Genomic DNA, 19,153 nt, shown 5'->3' on the forward strand with positions numbered 1-19,153 from the left:
TGAAGCAATAGATATGAAGACTGAAGAAGGAGTAGGGGGAGTTTTCTTACCAGTTCCGGTCCAAATTTTAAATTTCGAACAGTTTTAAATCCTAAACTTTATTTTCATACGACTCTGAATCCTTCATTAGTAAATTAGAACTGATTCCAATTTTGCAGCCATTAGTGAAATTAGCAACCATGCGACAAAATGTTAATTACCTGAAATCCTTTTGTCTTGACGGAAACTTGCCAGAGACACTAGCCTTGTTATTAAGACTCTTCCTTGGGCAAAAGTACCAATTTTTATCATTTTATAGTTTTTTGTATCCTTTTCAACCTAACCTTCTGACCTTTATTATTAACACTTCCACGTAAATAATGGTATCTATATCATTACGTTAGGATATATTAAGTCTAGATGTTCTTTGTTTTTATCTTGATACTAAATTTAGAATTAGCGGGATGATTAATATCTTCTCTGATTTACCTACAACTAAAGATTCGCTAACTGAAGTCCTTTTTGACTTGGATTCTAATAATTACCTTTCAAACAGTTCACGGTAACGAACTATAAGTAAGAAGCAACGCGGCTCAATAGTAACTAAAAAACGGAATTTTGATACCGATGGATATATCAAAAGAATTGGCTTATTATGCCGATTCCAAATATACAAACTTCATTAAGTTTAATGTTACGGAACAAAGGCTACGAGCCTGAAAAAATTTGCCTGATTTTCCAAAAAGGGGGAAAACAACCCGTAAAAATTAAAGAATCTTAACGAAAATCACACCATCAGATTCAACGTATCAGAGAACCTTATTTCAGAGGTTTCAACCCCCTATCTGCAAAAATGTGGAATTTTCTAATTTTGCCGGAAGAAAGATCACGGATGCGTTTTTTTCCCAGGTGTTATCATATTGACTCAGTCATCCTATAATATTCGGAGAGGACTCGGAAATTAAAAGTTCTAGTGCCCTTTTTAAGTGACTAAATAGATTGGAGTGTGAGTATACCCGCTCCTCTGCCCTTTTTTTCCCAAAATCGTCCGATCAAAATTTTGAGATAGCAATCTTGTTCACCATAGTTATAAGGCCCAATAACTACGCCTTTGGGCATAACATAACCCCCCAACAGCCCCAGGGGAAAAGTCTTTAAGTTAAAGAATTTGCCCATTATTTATGTAGCGATGAAGGTTCTATTCGCGTGTCTATATAACTGTGACTGTAAAGATATTATATGAAAGAAAGGGACTGTGCTTAATTGTGGTCATAAATATTGACAGCATCAAATCTAATATCGTACTTTAAAACTGCGAACTTACACCTTATAAGTTCTCCGATAGCGCCGCTTATAGCGCCAAAGATTGTGTGATCGAGCCCTACACCAAAGTGATGGGGAGTGAACTAGATTTGTAACCGTGCCATGCTCAATTATTGAGGGAAAACAAAAAGTTTAACAATATAAATGTGACCTCTTTACTTAAAGCGACCTGAGGATCAGATTCCCTGGGAACATCCTTGGAGATTTGGGAACTAATTAGGTGTTATCAGACTAGATGCAGACACATAAAATGAAATAAACACAGGTAAAAAACAATAGATTTATTGGGATTTACATATTTAGGTGCACAGCAGTGAGTCACTTCAAACGACAACAAAGGGGACAGAAATACAGAAATCAAAGAATTGCTAAGATCGTACGCCGTGTAATCCTGTCTAAGCGGTCCTGATTCTCCAATTCGAATCTTTCCAAAAAGCACTTTTTCCCCACTATCAATTGTAGTTTTTTTGCGCTGTGAGAACTGGCTCACCATTGGCTTAACTGGCCCAAGGATGTGAACCCTTCGTCCGATAGATTATTTTAAAAATTTCTGATGATTCAAACGTTCGCACGGTTCTTATCATTTAAACTTCCTTAGAAATATTGTGCGTAGAACCTTTCTCATTGCTCACTGTCTTAACGAAGTTCCAAGCTTGGACAGCACCGTTCTTTGTCTGAGGCTAACTGCGGTTTTTTTCTATTTTCTGATTAATGACTTCTAATTTTTTAAAATAGATTTATCTTAATTATATGAGTCGGAATTATATTTAGAAAGAAGGAACTTTATTTTGGTATTTTAAATACATCGTGTTTTACTCCCGGTACATATTACCCTTCCTATCAATTAATGACGTCCCGTCATTAGTACTTGCTTGCCTTTGGGCTTTTAAAATGTTCGCAATTTATTAACTATTTCTTCTACATAATTATTTTATATTTATGTTATGGCTTAATCAGGAGTGCTAAAAATTTTCTCTATTACTTTTCTTATTTTATTCTACATCCCTATCTAAAATTCATCTACCTGACTAAGATTATTCATGGTCCTAGGCAAGCTACTATACTAAAGATTTTTTTCTTCTACATCTAACACTGATTACTTTTACATTTCCAACAAGGTTGGGGCTATTCTACCTTCACATTTTTTTTAATTCACTTTTTACAAGGTTTTTTTTTATTTTGCTGTTAATATGGCACAATATTTCTATCTATGCTACATTAAATGAATAGCTCGACATCTAACATTACAACGCTACACATAACTCTATCTGGACATCTAACATTACATATAAGAACGATTTACCACACACACTATTGGGTTTACCATGTTCACTGGTAACATTAAAACACTTTCACTGGGTATGTTTGCTACGCAACGTTAATGATAGGATATTGGGATTTTTGAGTTATCAAAGTTGTTAAGAAGTAACCTATATAAATTCACATCTATTTTATCACCATTCGAGTCTTTAGTGTACTCAATCCTTCTGTTTTATATTATTGTCCTTCACTATTATCGTCTTGGCAAAATATCTTACAGCACTTACGTTATGATTTCTTCATGGAATAGTTCAAGTACAATTGTGTTCGCACGACAAGCTTTCTCTAATTGTCAACTGGGAAATGATGCTTCCAACTAAAGGTGTTGGAATATGCTTATCAGGGTTCATTCTCACCTGCTTTTTGATAGTTCATAGGGTGCCTTATCATTAAGGGGTCAAACACTGGGAGTGCGTTTATTTTCTTCTCAGCATATCATTTTTTGGGATATTTTGAGGCACATAGAGAATGTATTCTCGCACAAAATTGTTCATTTGTGTCTCTTATAAAATTGTTAGCTCATGGCTTGCATCTATTATCCTTTGCGGTAATTCCTAGGTTAATCATGGGGGAATTGAAGTTTGGGTTTGGAACAGGTCGACATCAAACTATAGTGACTCCTTCAACATATTGTCTTTATCTTGTGGGAGGGGTATATTGTCACTGAGGGGTTGGTCACTGGGGTTAATTTTGGTTTCCAGGTTCATTGTTCAGAAATTATCTCGTAACATTTATGGGATAACAGAGATATGAACTTTCCACACAGAGGGGATAGGATGGATTCCGAGTGATGGTCGAAAAGAATTCGATGCGTAAGTCTGTGACACATAAATATTTTTTGGGGTCATCAAATATCATCACTATACAGTCAAATGGTTCTTGGGTCCATAATGATTATCAAAGGCGATATTTATGTATTTATATCTTGTACTGATCGATGGGGTTCTCAGAATTTATGTGATTATATAGTTCGATAAAGCACTGGATACTGAAATTCGAATGTAATGTTACCTGATACGTAATATGGTTTGTGGTCAAAGAAACAATGATCAAAGGTAACTGTTGTTTTCGTAGACGAAGCTGGGATGAAAATTACCTGGAGTTTATGGTGAGTACTCTTCGTTGGTTGAGGTATGATGAAAATAGATGCTACTAGGTTGTATCTACACTGGGCAACTCATTGTAATGCTCGATATCCAATGTGTCAATCCACTTCCTGTAATAAAAATAACGAGGCAGAATCACACGTTCTTTAAAGTAAATACTCATAGTACAAATAAGTCACGTATTGATCGGGTACATGAATTTTACGCTATGAGACAGAGTTAAGTAAATACACTAATATTAGTACAGAAAACGAAATCTTTATCATGTTGGTTGAAATATATATGTAAAGTTCCCATTGGGAAATTTAATACATAGAAGTTTCTTCTAAGTTTTTATAGCCTAACGACGAAATAAAAGATTAATTCTTTAACTTTGAGTGTGGTCTCTTATTATGCTTTCTAATATACACTACTACATACACTTTATTTTAACTTCTTTCAACACTTAGTTCATTTTACATTATATTTAAAATAATCATTTAAACAGAGTTTATACTACATGACTAATTTTGAGGTCTAATTTTACAACATATTTCATGCCTGCATTGTTCACGCACGTCCGTGCTGTTTAAGAAACGCATGTTGCAGCGTAATAACCACACGGTTTTACGTAAACGATACTACAATAAGGGAACAAGACATAGCAAGGACGAGTGGAGACCTCTATACCCACTCGTTTTCTAATGTCTTCCCTATTTCTTGGCTTAGACGTTCTCATGGGGTTCCGGCTTTAACCTCTGCATTTCAGCTGTTTCCCCGCGTTCTTCTCTTGGTTTTCACCTTCTTAGTCTCAGGATTTTTCCGTAATTACAAGTCAATAGGGTTCTTATGGTCAGGGAAGTCTTGAATACGAAACATACGGCCAATAGTTGGTTCCACCAGAAATTGGTCGATTCTTTGAGTTCATTCGTGTTTCTTTCTAGTCTTGTTACTTGTTGAAACAAGGTCTTGAAGGGTTTGGGGTCCAATTTCATAAAGATCTTCCATGCGTCATGGCTAGCTAGCAATGAATTTTCCTGCTTGTATATTGCTCCATGTTTTACAATATCTTGGGCCACTGCGTGAACAACGAGGATTAGGATGATATTCTTAGGCCTCATCTTATTGTTTGTTTCTAGAATTAATTTATCATTAATTGTACCCATTTTTTGCAAAATTTTTTTGTTTACTGCTTTCTTATTATTATATTTTTTTGAAAGGCACTTTACTTTTTATTTAGGTTATTTCTTATTATGTAATCATTTTGTGGTATTGTCCAAAGAACACTGATTTGTAGATGTAAAACAGAATAAATATTTTATGACTAGATAGGATAGGAAAGTAGAGTTAGGATTTCCGAGCTTTATTATGTTTGTGATATACCTGTATGACTGGTTGAGATATAACTTTAAAGCGTGGCTAGTAATCGTTACACAATTTAATTTTACATTATATTTCTCGAGTAAGAAACATATGAATAAGCAAGCGTGCAGCACGTAATTATACTGGTATCCTATTTTATGTGTAGGCCTAAAATAATTATAATCTGCAGTAAGACAAAATATTTCATATAGTCATACGCTTCTGTGCTGGTAATTTCTTGTTTTGGATAATATCCTTCTTGGTTAGGAAATGGGTCGATTTTTCATAGAAAATCCGAGGGCGATTACGCCCACAACACATTAAAAGCTGCATGGGCTTTGAGTTCCTCCCCAGGCTTCTCACAAAACGTGGTCCAACACCACTTGTCGTTTTCAGTCGACCACGAGCTTCCTACCTTTGGTTATTTTCTGTTCCCACCTTTCTCTCTGATCACCAATGTTTTGACATCACTCGTATTATATATTTTTTTTTTCATTAATATTTACTTGGTTAACTTTACTTGCACACGGTTAGATTTATTATGGTGGATCATAAGTTGATTTTTAATAAGGGATTTAAAATTTGTCTTTACATTAATTAGGGATATTTCCATCTGTCAGGTTTTTTAACCGTTCTGCCTGACTGTGTCGTGATTTTCTCCTCTGTTTCTTGCGGTTTTTTGTTTTTAGGTTTTTATAGCGAAATAATGTCAAACTTTTTTGATTTTTTTTTCAAAAATTCTTGCCCTTTTAATTTCGTTTGTTTTGCGTGTGCGGCTGCTGAAGTCGGTCTTGATTTTCCTATTTCTTTAACTACTATATGGTCTGATTCGCCGTCATACTCTTCGGAACTAGTTTCCGACGAATCCGGATTAGAACTTTTAGAAGTGGCACTTTTTGAGGTATCGCCTGCCCTTCCTTCGTAAATTTTTACTCCTTTTGAAGTAGAAGGTTTATTCTCTAAGTCCTCGCCTTGAGTTTTCAACTCGGGAGATTTGAAAGATTCTTAAGAGCTTTGGGAGGAATCAAAAGTTTTTGCGGGGCTCCTCCACTGTTTGAAGGCCATGTCCTCAGGGGGATGGGGCATTTTTTGCACTAAGCTTTCCCTCCATGAAGTCCACTGTTTAGGCTTGACCTTTGACACAGTTATATCATGATATTGTCCTTGCTGGTCATCCTTGGGAGTTTTATTCTCGTGCAATGTACTTTGACTCGTTTTTATGGGAAAATTTATTAAATCCATAGCTTCTCGCAGGTTTGTTTTAGTTGAATCTTTGGGGGGAGTTTTCTTTACAGTAATACTGGGGGTTTGTACGGCTCTGTTTAATTCTTTCTGTAAAGACAGGGGCCTTTCTATTGGTGTTGCAGGGGGAAACCATATCGACTGGAAATCTTTTGGGGGGACAAGGGGTCGAAATTTTATCGGGGAAAAATTTTGTTTTTGGAGATATCGTATAATCTAATTCTCCTGGGCTCGCTGATGAATAACTTTTTGGATCTTTTGGTGTTTTTATTTCAGGAAAAAATCCTGGTATTAGGGATTTTTTCTTAGGAATAACTAGATTTTTCATTGCTAAAAATTCTTCAAAGTTTTTCCTCTTCACTATCATCTTCAAAATAATCTTATTTAAAATTCAGAGGTTTTAGCTCGGCTAATCTTGATTTAGGTGGTTCATTTTCTGAATCTGACGAATCAGTAGAGGATGGACGTGCTACCCATCTCTCTCGACATTCGGCTCTTTATTCTGCTAACATTTGCCATGTAATTTCTTCCGCTATCGGGGTTCTCCATTTTAAATGTATAGTCGTTATCGTACTTTTTGACTATTCTGTACGGTCCAGAATATTTGTTGGAGAGTTTTTTCCTTCCGTTTTTGCCTCGTTCTTTAGGTAGACGCAGTCTGCTACTTTGAAATCTATACTCCCCTTGACTTTGGGTTGGTTTCTTAGCTCTTGGTTTATTTTACATATTTCCAACTCTTGCCTAACTATTTCATAAGTTTTCCTCATCCTATTTATGAATTCTTGTTTGTAATCTTCCAAGCTATTATAATACTGCCGAGATTCAATAATCTCATTATACGGGAGTCTAAAATCACGACCAAAAAGTGAATAAAATGGATTGTCTTTGGTTGTTTCTGAATAAGCAGTGTTGATTACGTTAGTTAAATAAGGTAACAATTGATCCCAGTCGCTCCTATTGTCTTTTGTATAAATACTTAGTACGTTCGAAAATATTTTATGCCTATTTTCTATTTTACCATTAGCTTTTGGGTGGTATGGAGCTGTCACCATTTTCTCTATATTAAGAAAACTCATCAAATCTTTTGTTACTTTTGAAACAAAATTGCTTCCGTTGTCACTCAAAATTTTATTTGGAACGCAAGATTGTAAAAATAATTTCGCTAACTCCTTACTAGTGGCGTAAGCACCTTGATTTTTTAATGCCTTTGCAAAAGTAAATCCTGAAAAATGGTCTATAACTGAAAGAATACAAGTATGGCCTCTGCTAGAAACAGGCAAGCCTCCGGTCGTTCCGTATAAGTCAAATGAGATAATATTGAAGGGTGTATTTTTCTCCCGGGACCCTTCCCATTGGAGGATTAGGATAAGCTGGGGGGATTATTCTTAAGTTACAAGCTTCGCATGTACTTACAAATTCTTTAAGTTTTGTCATTGCCGATGGCACGTAAAAATATTGTTTTAATTTATTGAACGGTTTTATTATTCCTAAATTTCCACCTGTATCTGAATCAAAATATTCAAATGCACGCACTATTAAGTTTTATGGTAGTACAGGTATTATTGAAGTTTGATTTCTTTTTGTCTCAGCAGTCACTATTCTACACAGTATTTCTTCATCAAGATCATAGTAAAAATTATCTATCTCTTTTCTAAGAGTTTTGAATTTATCCGGTAATGCATCGTCATTCACAAAATAATTAATAAGCGCCGAACACATATCGTCCTTTTTTGCTTTCTTTTTATATTTTGTAACGACAAGGGACAATAGTTAACCTAATTTTCCTTTACTGCGTCTTTGACTATGTTTTTCTTACATTTGTGTTTGCTCTTTACATTTATAGCGTTAACTTAATTTTCCTCTGCTTCCAACGGAATATTTTCCGGGCATCTATTCATAAAGTCGCAAGCTGCGTTTTGTTTACCTTTTAAATGTTTAAATTCGTAATCTAGGTCTTTGATTTTCATAATCAATCTAGCTAGAATTCCTATGGTGTTTTTAAATGTGCGCATGTACTGCAAACTTTTATGGTCTGATCGTAGTATAAATTTTCTACCAATTAAATAGTGTCTAAATTTGTCCAAGTGGTGGATTATAGATAATAATTCTAAGTTTGTGGCATAATAACTACTTTCGCCCTTTGATAAGGTTCTACTCGAATAGCATATAACTTTTTCTATTTTTTTTTATTAGAAGGTCCTTGTAAAGGATCAGGGTTTCCTATGGGAATTATTTGCAAAAGAAAAGCCCCAATGCCTTTTGAACTAGCATCGGTTTTGACCACAAATTCTCCGTTTTCGAAATCAGGAAGTGATAATATTGGTTCAGAAGTGAGCGCCTTTTTGAGACGGTCTAGGGAAATTTGAGCTTCTTGAGACCAGGTAACATTTTAGGAGTTCCTTTTAGTTAATTCCGTGAGGGGTTTTGCAATTTGGGCGTAATTGCGCACGAATTTTCTAAAGTAACCAGTAAGACCTTAAATTTCCCTTAAGTCTTTCATAGTTCTAGGGAGTTTGAGGTTTTCCAATTATTTTGTTTTATCAGGATCTAGGGATATCTCTTCTTGTGTTACAACTACCACTAAAAATCTAATTTTATGTTGAAATAAATTCACTTTTTTCTGCTAAAATATTAAATTGACCTGTCTGAACATCTCGAACACCTTAGCTAATGTTGTTAAGTGTTGTTCAGTATTTTTTCCCATGCATATAACTTCATCGACAAAATGAGTTATATTCTTTAATCCTCTTAACAGGTGTAATAGGGGTCTACATAGCGCGCTTGAACTTGTTTTAAGTTCAAATGGTACCCTTAAATATTCATATGAACCACATTCACATGTTAAAAATGCAGTTTTATGGACATCTTTTTCGGCTATTTTTACTTGGTGGTAGCCTTGGGTAAGGTCCAAAGAAGTAAAAATTTTGTTTTTGCTTGAAATTGAGCCAAGAATTTCATCTATTCTTGGTAGAGGAAATTTATCGCTTACTACTTGTTTGTTGAGGGCTCTATAATCTACTAAAAGTCTAAGATCTCCATTCTTTTTTGGTACTAAGATCACTGGTGCACTATACGGACTTATAATTGGGCGTATAATTTCTTTTTTTTCTAATTCATGGATTTTATTTTTTGACCATTCTTTGTGCTTATATGGCACACGATATGGCTGTTTCGCTACAGTATTACCAGTCGTTAAAATTGAGGTTCATAAAACGGTATCAGCCCGATGTTATCTTCAGATGCAGAGAATACATCTTTAAAATTCCATAATAATTAGCATAAATTGTTCTTAAGTTCCTTGTTCGTAATATGATCCATATTAAATTTTTTTTAAAAATTGCAATTTAGTTAGCGGGTACCTGTTATTTGAGGTTTTAATGCCATTAACTAGGTTTCTTTTAGAATTTTCCCATGTATTTAAATCATTCTCCGTTAAAACCTGGATTTGAACTAAATACGTCCCCTTTTTTATCGTAATTGTATCATTTTCGTGGTTATTAGTTACCCAAATAAAACCTTCTCCTTTGTCATAAGATATAATCTGTTCCTCGCATAACAGATTTTCGGGAATTTCAGATGGGGTCGCAAACCATATTTCGGATTTGCTAACCACTGGTTCAATCATCTGTGATATTTGAATTTTTGCATCGTTTTGGGAGGGACTTTTGTTTTCCTTATCGCGAAACCGTAATATTGCTCTTTATTTTCATTGTTTATTAGATTCATACTGGCGCTATGCTGCGCAATTTATGCATCTTGTAGCGTCAGGTTGGGTTTCACTATGTTTTCCTATAAGTCAGCAATTATCTTGATTTCGTTTGACCTGAACTGTCGCACATCTGCTATTTCTATTTTCTCTGATTCTATATCCTTGTCTTTTATGTTAACTTGATCTCTGTAATGTCTCTCAGAATAATTGAACAAGTTTCTGATTATTCCTTTTCCTCCTTGCGAGACCTGAGGTTCAGAAGATTGCAACATTATACCGTCAGAAATTTTGTTTACTTTTATGTTGTCTTCGTATCCCTTGTTTCAATTTCTTAAGGTAGCAATTTCTTTACCTCCCTTAGCCGGGTAGAAAAGCTTCTTATTTGCTATATCTAATAGTACTCTCTTGAAACTTAAAACATTTGAACTTTTGAGTGCTTTATATAGGAATTTGTCACATATTATAAAATTTGTCAGTAAGGTCCTAGTGTCTCTTCTTACATTTAGGGAAGTTGAACCTCCTGTATCCAAATTATGCCCTTTCACACTACTTAAATTGGGATTATTAGGGTTCCTCTGTCGCCTAATATGCAGAGGCAACATGTTAAATACGCATCTGTTTATGATACTAATCGTTGCACCAGAGTCAATCAAAGTTAAAAAGTAAACATTTTTTGCACAAAAATCATTAAATATAGGTAACGTGTTATTATTATCACTACAAGACGGCACTACCATTGTTTTGGACCTATTAAATATTTCGGGCACCCTCTGGGTCCAATTTATATTTATGAGGGGTCTGAAACGTTTCCCTGAGGATTTATTTCATGTGTCGGTGCCTGTAATAAATATTCAGACGTATGAGTTTCCGTAGGCATATCTAATTGATTTACGTCTGTCTGCCTTCGTCATGTATTATTATGGTAACGTGGATGTCCTGTGTCAGTACCGCTTGCTGGCGCTGACTGCCAATGCCGTTGGCTTGCAAAATTTTCATTTCCCATCGGCAAATTTTCGTGATTTCTATATAGCATTCTCGCATTATATTGGGTTTGGCGAGTATTTGGGTTTTCAAATCGGTAATTAATACGTCTATTGGGAGGAGGGGTACAAAAATTTTTTTGGTACGCGTTGTAAGGTACTGATTGGCGCAATCTTCCCTGGTTATAGCCTAGTGCACCACCGGCGCTAAAATTTGTTCTTCCGAACAAATGGTTGCCGTAATTTTGCGTACTACCGACAGCAATTCTTGGTATGCGATTGGGGACATAACGGCACTCTCTCGCGATATGCCCAAACCGATTGCAATTATAGCATCTTATTATTGTATGGTTATTTTTATAATTGGATTGTTTGACAGGCTGAAAACGTACTTTTTTTTGCCTAGCGGGTTCTTGCGTTTTATTTCTTTGTGGCACTGGGGAGTTATCCCTTGAAAAGAAATCGGGGGATGCCTGATCGCCCTTGAAGTTTATTTTCGCATTTGAATCGCCTAGGCTATTTATTTTTGCCTTACTGTGATTTGTGACCGTCGTATCGACTTCGATCAATCGCTCTACCTCATGAACTGCGAGATTCAACGTCTGAATATTTTTGGATATTACCACTGTATATAGTTTTGAGGGTAGCCCTTGCAAGAAGGTATTAAGTATGACTTTTTCATACAGTTGCCCAGAACCAGTTCCATATTTTTACTCTACCGAAATGCGTATATTATCAAGATATTCTCTTATATTTTGTGAATAGTCAAAGCTCACCGTTCCGTGTTTTAATTTATTTATGGAACTGGTTTCTATAAATCTATCTTTAAATGCTTTTAACAATTTGTCCACCGTATTTATTGGAAAGTTGGCGTTATTGCCTTGGTATGTTCAATCTGTTTTAGAAAGGTTAAGGCCTGGCCTTTTAATCGTAGTAGGAGCATGTCGACTAACGCTTCTAGCTCTGTTTTTGTTAGTTGTACAAACTGGGCCAATTGGATATTAAATTCGTCAATATCTGATTGACCATTGTACTGAGGGATAGATTTTGCAATTTCTATGTTTTTCGCGACTAACTTTTGCGCCATTAATTTTTCTTCTAAATCCTCTGCCATTTTTTTTTGTTTGAATAATTCGAAATAAATTTATTTTTTACTTAACCTATTTTGGGGGAGGCTATTATCTCCTATGAGATATTTTAAAGGGTTTCCTGTGGTAGCTTAGCGGTTATAGGCCTAATCGCTATTTTTATATGTCTGTATCTCCCTAATGATTAAATTTAAATTACAAAGTTTTATAGCCTAATTAGTTCGCAAGTTTTCCTCCAATTTCCGACCGTGCCATTTGTAGCGATGAAGATTTTTTTATGACTATAAAGAATGTGGCTATAAAGAAATTATTAGCTATAAAAGAAAGGGACTGTGCTTCATTGTGGTCATAAATATTGACCGCGTCAAATCTAATATCGTACTTTAAAACTGCGAACTTACACCTTATAAGTTCTCCGATAGCGCCGCTTATAGCGCCAAAGATTGTGCCATCGATCCCTGCGCCACAACAATAAGGAGTGAAGTAAATTTATAACCGCGCCACCCTCAATTATTGAGAGAAAATAGCATGTTTAGCCATATAAATGTGACCTGTTTACTTCGAGCGATCTGGGGATCAGATTCCCTGGGAACGTCCTTGGAGATTTGCGAACTAATTACCTGTTATCAGACTAGATGCAGACAAATAAAATGAAATAAACACAGGTGAAAAACAATAGATTTTTTGGGACTTACATATTTAGGTGCACAGCAGTGAGTCACTTCAAACGACAACAATGGTGACAGAGATATAACAATCAAAGAATTGCCCAGATCGTACGCCGAGTAATTCTGTCTAAGCGGTCCTGATTCTCAAATACGAATATATTCAAAAAGCACTTTTTCCCCACTATCAAATGTAGTTTTTTTCTGAGCTGTCAGAACTGGTTCACCATTGGCCCAAGTGGCACAAGGATGCGAACCCTTCGTCCAATAGATTGTTTTAAATATTTCTGATGATTCAAACGTTCGCACGGTTCTTATCATTTAAACTTCCTTAGAAATATTGTGCTTAGCACCTTTTTATTGCTCACTGTCTTAGCGAAATCCAAAGCTTGGATAGCGCCGTTCTTTGTCTGAGGCTAACTGCGGTTTTTTCTCTTTGCTGATTAAGGACTTTTCATGTTTGAAACTAGATTTAGCTTAATTATAGGAGTCGGAATTATCTTTAGAAAGAAGGAACTTTATTTTGGTATTTTAAATACATCGTGTTTTACTCCCGGTACATTTACGCATAGTACTTGTTATTGGCAAGCGTGCATACATTTTTGGGTGGGGGGGGGGCGAATTATATGAATTTTTTTTTTACACGGGGAGGGAAGTTTCCAGGGGGTGAACTTGTCGGGGGAAATTATACAATGGGGGAATTTGCCAGAATTCCTATACAAAATTTTTTTTATATGTCTTGCTTTCTCTTTTCCGTCTCAATTTTACGCGTGGAGTTGTTAAGGGTAATTGTCAGGGGTAAATTTTTTACTGGAATTGAATTGTCTAGAGGATATTCCATTAGGAGGGAGATTTCTCCATAGAAGTGGGGCCATATTCCCTGGAATTATTTAAAAAACAATCAGAAATTGAATTTTTAAAAACTATTTTTTTTCAACTGAAAGTAAGGAGCAACTTTCTATATATATATATATATATATATATATATATATATATATATATATATATATATAGATATATATATATATGTATATATACATATATATATATATATATATATATATATATATATATATATATATATATATATATATATATATATATATATATATATATATATATATATATATATATATATATATATATATATATATATATATATATATATATATATATATATATATATATATATATATATATATATATATATATATATATATATATATATATATATATATATATATATATATATGTGTGTGTGTCGTTTAAAGTACCAAAAACTTTAACGTAAAGAGCGAGGTGTTAAGGAGGGGCAATCCCCTTCTTATAATTAGTAATATCTGTTCGTTTTAAGTTTTAAGGTTGCTCCTTACTTTCAGTTAAAAAAAATGTTTTTTTTAATTTAATTTATTATAGAACAGTAATTTCTATAATAAAGACACTATCAAGAATTTGATGACAGGCCGCAGATGTTGGTATAGCAAGTGCCAAGGCCATTAGCTACCGAAGAACAGCTGGGGGTAAAGCCTTCTTCATAAAATTCCACAATAAAATTCGTTTTTCCAAAAATTATAGTAAATAAAAAAAAATTCCATAATCTTATGGAGGCTTTGTCATTCATATAGAATTATAAAATTCAGTAAGGATCCCGGAAATTGAAATGTATGCGTACAATTTTTCTGATAATAACTCTTTGAAGTGGAATGAGAGCTTAAAAAAGCTAATAGTCATAAACAAAACAGTTAAAATTCGAACTAAAAATGGTGCTTCGATACAAGGTCAGTGCCCTTTTAGATCTAAAATTGGAAATGTGACTTGTTAATTCAGAAACCAAAAATTAACAGATATCTGAGAATAGGACACGACTTGCTTATTCTGATATACCAGCAACATGAATAAAATAGCATAGAGGATATGCTAGTACCTTCATGTATATAGATTTAAGGTGACCACAAGAATATATGCAGAGGGAGGGAGGGGAGGGATCTTGTGGCCAGTTACATGATCAAGCCTTATAGGCATTTTTACCAACTCTTGTGAGACTTACCGAATGCAACCGAAACAAGCCAAAAGCTTACCGGCATTTTTGTCAGTTTTATGATCGATACCCACACAAAGGTGTTATTATTTATTTTATATTACTTATATCCTTGCTTCTACTGACTAGCTCGCCTTTTTGTTTGAAAGAAATATAAGCGTGTTTATGTTGTTTCTTATGATGGTGTCTTGAGAGTGTACAACGTCGTATATTGGTTTCCTAATTCAGAATTTAGTCATTTTAATAGAATTTAGTCATTTTTTTTTAGTCATTTCTATAGGTAAGCTGAATAATGACTTGCGTTGTAACTTTTTCTATACCTTCAGGCGATGTTTCTTAATGGTGGCTACTTCTATGTATGCTACAAAAAAAAAGAGAGAATTTTTTTTAGAAATCAAAGGAATTACAAAGTAAAATATTTCGGGGATCGAGTATCTAGTTTAAATAATAACGAATGAAGGCTTTCCCCAAAACATTGAAAAAAAACATACGCAGTATAGCTTGAGCTTAAAGAAACTTTCTTAGTTTCATTTTTAAAATTCAAAAATGCTACTAAGAAGACCGTAAATGAAATTTATGTGTGAATTGACCCTCTTTTAACATTTGAATATCCAATGATATTTTTTTGACGATAGGATGGTTATTTTCCTGGGATTATTCCTTTGGTTGAAAGCTTCCTAAATGCCACTGAAATTGAAGCTGAAACCCATCAAAGACTTCATGATTACTTGAGGCTTATTTCTGGACGAGCAAGTGGAGAATTGCAAACTGCTGCTGCATGGATCAGGAACTTCGTTCGAAGTCATCCTTCTTATAAGTAAGTCAGTATAGCCTTTAAAAGTATCCTTTTGGAAGTGCCTTCTGGATCTAATAACACCGGTACGAGCAGTGGGGGGGGGGGGGGGGCTGAATCCTACGATTAACATTGTTCTGAGTAACTTGTCTTCAGTTCTACGAAAAAAAACACGACAGTTTGCTAATTTCAAAGGCTGATTTTGCTATTTTACTCAATAAAGCTACACATCACGCATTCGATGTTTTAAACTCTTTTTTGGCGTGATATTTTAGTACAATATGAAAGAATAGAAAGCAAGTGAACCTAAAAGAGGGTTTTATAGTAACTGTAAAGCTCCATGACTATATAAAACTAATACGGGCTCAAGCTTCTATTTAAATAGGGTTTCGTTCCATCCCCATTTATATGAACCATTTTGATTGAATAGCCCTAAGGAGCACAGCAAAGGCAACGGAAGAACACAGAGCCAAATGGGGATGAAAACTCTCCTAGGCTTAGATTAAACTGAAGATTTACGCATTTTAGATGAGAATGTTAGCAAAACGAATAAATTTTGAGGTTTTGTAAGTTCACTGTGCAAGAATAGATTTGAATTTTAATGTTAAGAATACTAAGTCGTTAAGACTAGGAATAAGTGAAGGTGAAGAGGTGATGATGGGTAACGAGACGATCGATCAAGTGGACAGCTTCACTTACCTATACAGTGAAATTAGTAAAAGAGGTGGTTGCAGTGAAGATCTTAAAAGTAGAACAGACAAGGCCCAGGGTGTTTTTTTTCAGAAAAAAGTTCGAAAGAATAGGAAGATAAGTCTGCGAACCAAGATTAGAATATTGGAAGCTACAAGGATGACAGTGGTCACGTACGGTTCTGAAGCATGGGCGCTCCAAAAAACGGAGGCAGATTTGCTGGATATTTTCCAGAGAAATTTCCTTTGGTTTGTCTTGGGTACCCGACTGACTGACCGTAACTCAAACAGTAAGCTGTACGAAAAATGTGGTTCGATTCCGTGTTCTAAGGCTATAATGTGAGAAAGGGCCAAACTGTCTAGGGCCAAACGAAAATCAGGCTATCCCCCAATGGGGTAGGAGGATGTCGTAAGGAAAGATTTGAGGAAAATGGAAGCTTCTTGGGAAGGTGTAAAGAGAGGGAGGCTTTGAATAGATTGGGATGGAGGAGGATCGTAAGCAGCTGTGTTGGTCCCAGTAGGCCTTTTGCTGGAGTGAGTTGCTAGTGAGTTAGTTATAACAATAATGCTGACACACTAGATGAATTACCTACCATTGTCTGTACTAATAATGACTCTGGACCTCTGGTAACAGGTTGAAGACTAGCTTAAAAGCTGATAAAACAGGTTTTAATTTTTAAATCAGAAATTTTTATTAGCAATATATTAAAATTGAGTTCAAGAACAGCAGCCATATTCTCGGGCCAATTCAAATATATAATATGGAGGCATAAAAAAATATACAAACGAAAGTAATCAAGTAGAGCAACAGAAAATAAGCTCTTTAATTTTATGTTGCCTTTATTAAGTCCAAGAAGTATAATAGTAACTGCAACATCTGTTGCTGATTTGCAACACCCAGTCTTTGATTCATCAAAATGGAATTTCTTACAGCAAATATTTTAGCTTGAAATGAGAACCAATAGCTCTTTTAGGGAGAAAGGGGCCAAGACTGGATACAACCACTTTTAATACCCATAGTCTAGTAAAGTAACTACGTGGTAGCTGTTATTTTTTGTCAAATTTAAAAAACTTAAAATAATAATTGTTACTTGCAGGGTTGAACGGTATTCTCGGCAGAACTCACCGCTTTTTTTTCTTTTCTGGATTTACTAAAATTATCTTGACTTTGCTTAAAGTCAACTGACGTTGAAATACAAATACAGAACTGTAGCCTACTGACAAAACTAGAAATATTGTCATCAGGTTTAACCTCGTTTGCAAAGAGATTGGTTCCATATTACCCACTAAAGGCTTGGGGATCTTAAAATAGAATTTGTTATTAGAATTGATTATTAAAATTGATTCTCCATTGATGGTATTTAACAAACAAATAATAAACAGAACTATACAACAAAGTATAATCACCTACGGAGCAAGTACTGACAAAACTCTCCAAAAGTGACCCCGTGTACCTCAGCGCCTCTAGACGCAAAATGCTGTACTACTTAATTGCTCTGAGCCAAAGTACTTTGCTCTGGCCAATAATTATGCTAGAGCGTGATTCAGGCGACGAGTGACGTACTTGTTCCGTGGTGATTATACTTTGGTTGCCAGGTTCGCATAGGTATACAAAGGGTCACTTTTTTTGTGTGGAGAGGATAGGTTTTGTCAGTACTTGTTCCGTAGGTTATTATACTTTGCTATACAGCAATGTTCTTACCCAATTTATATTTGTATAGTAATTACTGTTCACTTGTTACTCTCAAACTTCAATCAGAGTAATTCAATCAGAATGAATTCATAGGTCATGGTTTACTTTCATTTTTACGCAATAGTATCAAAACTTTTTCATTAAGGGAGTCATGATAATTTTTAATGATGATGATGTGAAGCAAGATAAATTGTTCACGGTTTGAAAAAATCCTAAGAGATGCTGAAGTAACGGATGTGCTTAAAAGAGGGTGTCTTGGATCTCCACTCTCCCCCACCCCAATATCATGATTCTTACGAATATTTCACAATAATCTATAACTTTCACTTGATTTACTTGTGTTTTAATTTATGGATGAAGATTTCACGTATGTGCCTGACTGAAAAGTAGCGTAATTATTTGTATTCAAAAAAGTTGCTTATGCTTTACAGATTCGATTCACAAGTTACTGAAGAGATCACATATGACCTGATAACCGCAATGAATCAGCTAGAGCAAGGAACACGGAAAGAACCTTCGTTGTACGGACATTAAAATCAGATTGGAATAATTTTCCAAATTGAAATGATGTCTGATATGTGGATTGCGAATACTAAGATCAATTCTACTGGCTTAATTGTTTTCATTAAATATTTCAAAAACTTCTAACTATGGGATAGTAAACATGATCTGAGACCACACTGGCTATACATACCGTAAGATTAGATTATCTGCTTTCTTTTCGTCAAGTACAAAAGGTTCGATTTTTTTTTTTTTTTTTTTTTTTTTTTGAGCACTGAGGACGACTTGGCGGAGGTCCTTGTTGAAATATTTGCTTGTTTTCGTCTTCATGTTTTACCACTGGCTGATAAAGTTCCTCGTTTTTTCACCTATTTGATTTTTTTTTCATTTATTATATCCTTTCCTTTCTTGGTTTCTTATGGGATAGTACTGTAACAGATACAGTATCAAATCGTATGTTAGTATGTTCTTCTGAAAGTAATTAGAAGTAAGAATGGCAATTGTTTAGGGCAGTTAAAATATTTAAGGGATGGACCTACGTGGAATTTTATCCCAATACGTTTAAAGACGTGCGAGTATGAGCGATAAACTGTATTTTCAGAGAAAAGGCAGCATGGTTTTGGAAAATATCTTAAATCTATAACACATAGACACTCAACAAAGGGAATTAACACCAAAAAGCCTTC

General features: G+C 34.8%; 1 protein-coding gene across 1 annotated transcript in view; it reads left to right on the top strand.

Moving 5' to 3' along the window:
* LOC148948509 (glutamate--cysteine ligase catalytic subunit-like) overlaps positions 1-18,548 on the top strand; it is an 88,612-nt gene extending 70,064 nt beyond the window's left edge. The window contains exons 6-7 of the mRNA XM_089094952.1: positions 15,427-15,608; positions 18,398-18,548. Of these exons, the coding sequence (XP_088951078.1) occupies positions 15,427-15,608; positions 18,398-18,500 (285 nt within the window). The 3' untranslated portion in view covers positions 18,501-18,548. The remainder of the gene's footprint in view (positions 1-15,426; positions 15,609-18,397) is intronic.
* Positions 18,549-19,153: the final 605 nt, after the last annotated feature.

The sequence above is a fragment of the Artemia sp. Qi Xiang Cuo genome, chromosome 9 (genome assembly GCF_049724085.1).
Source record: "Artemia sp. Qi Xiang Cuo chromosome 9, ASM4972408v1, whole genome shotgun sequence".
In the NCBI taxonomy this organism is placed as follows: domain Eukaryota; kingdom Metazoa; phylum Arthropoda; class Branchiopoda; order Anostraca; family Artemiidae; genus Artemia; species Artemia sp. Qi Xiang Cuo.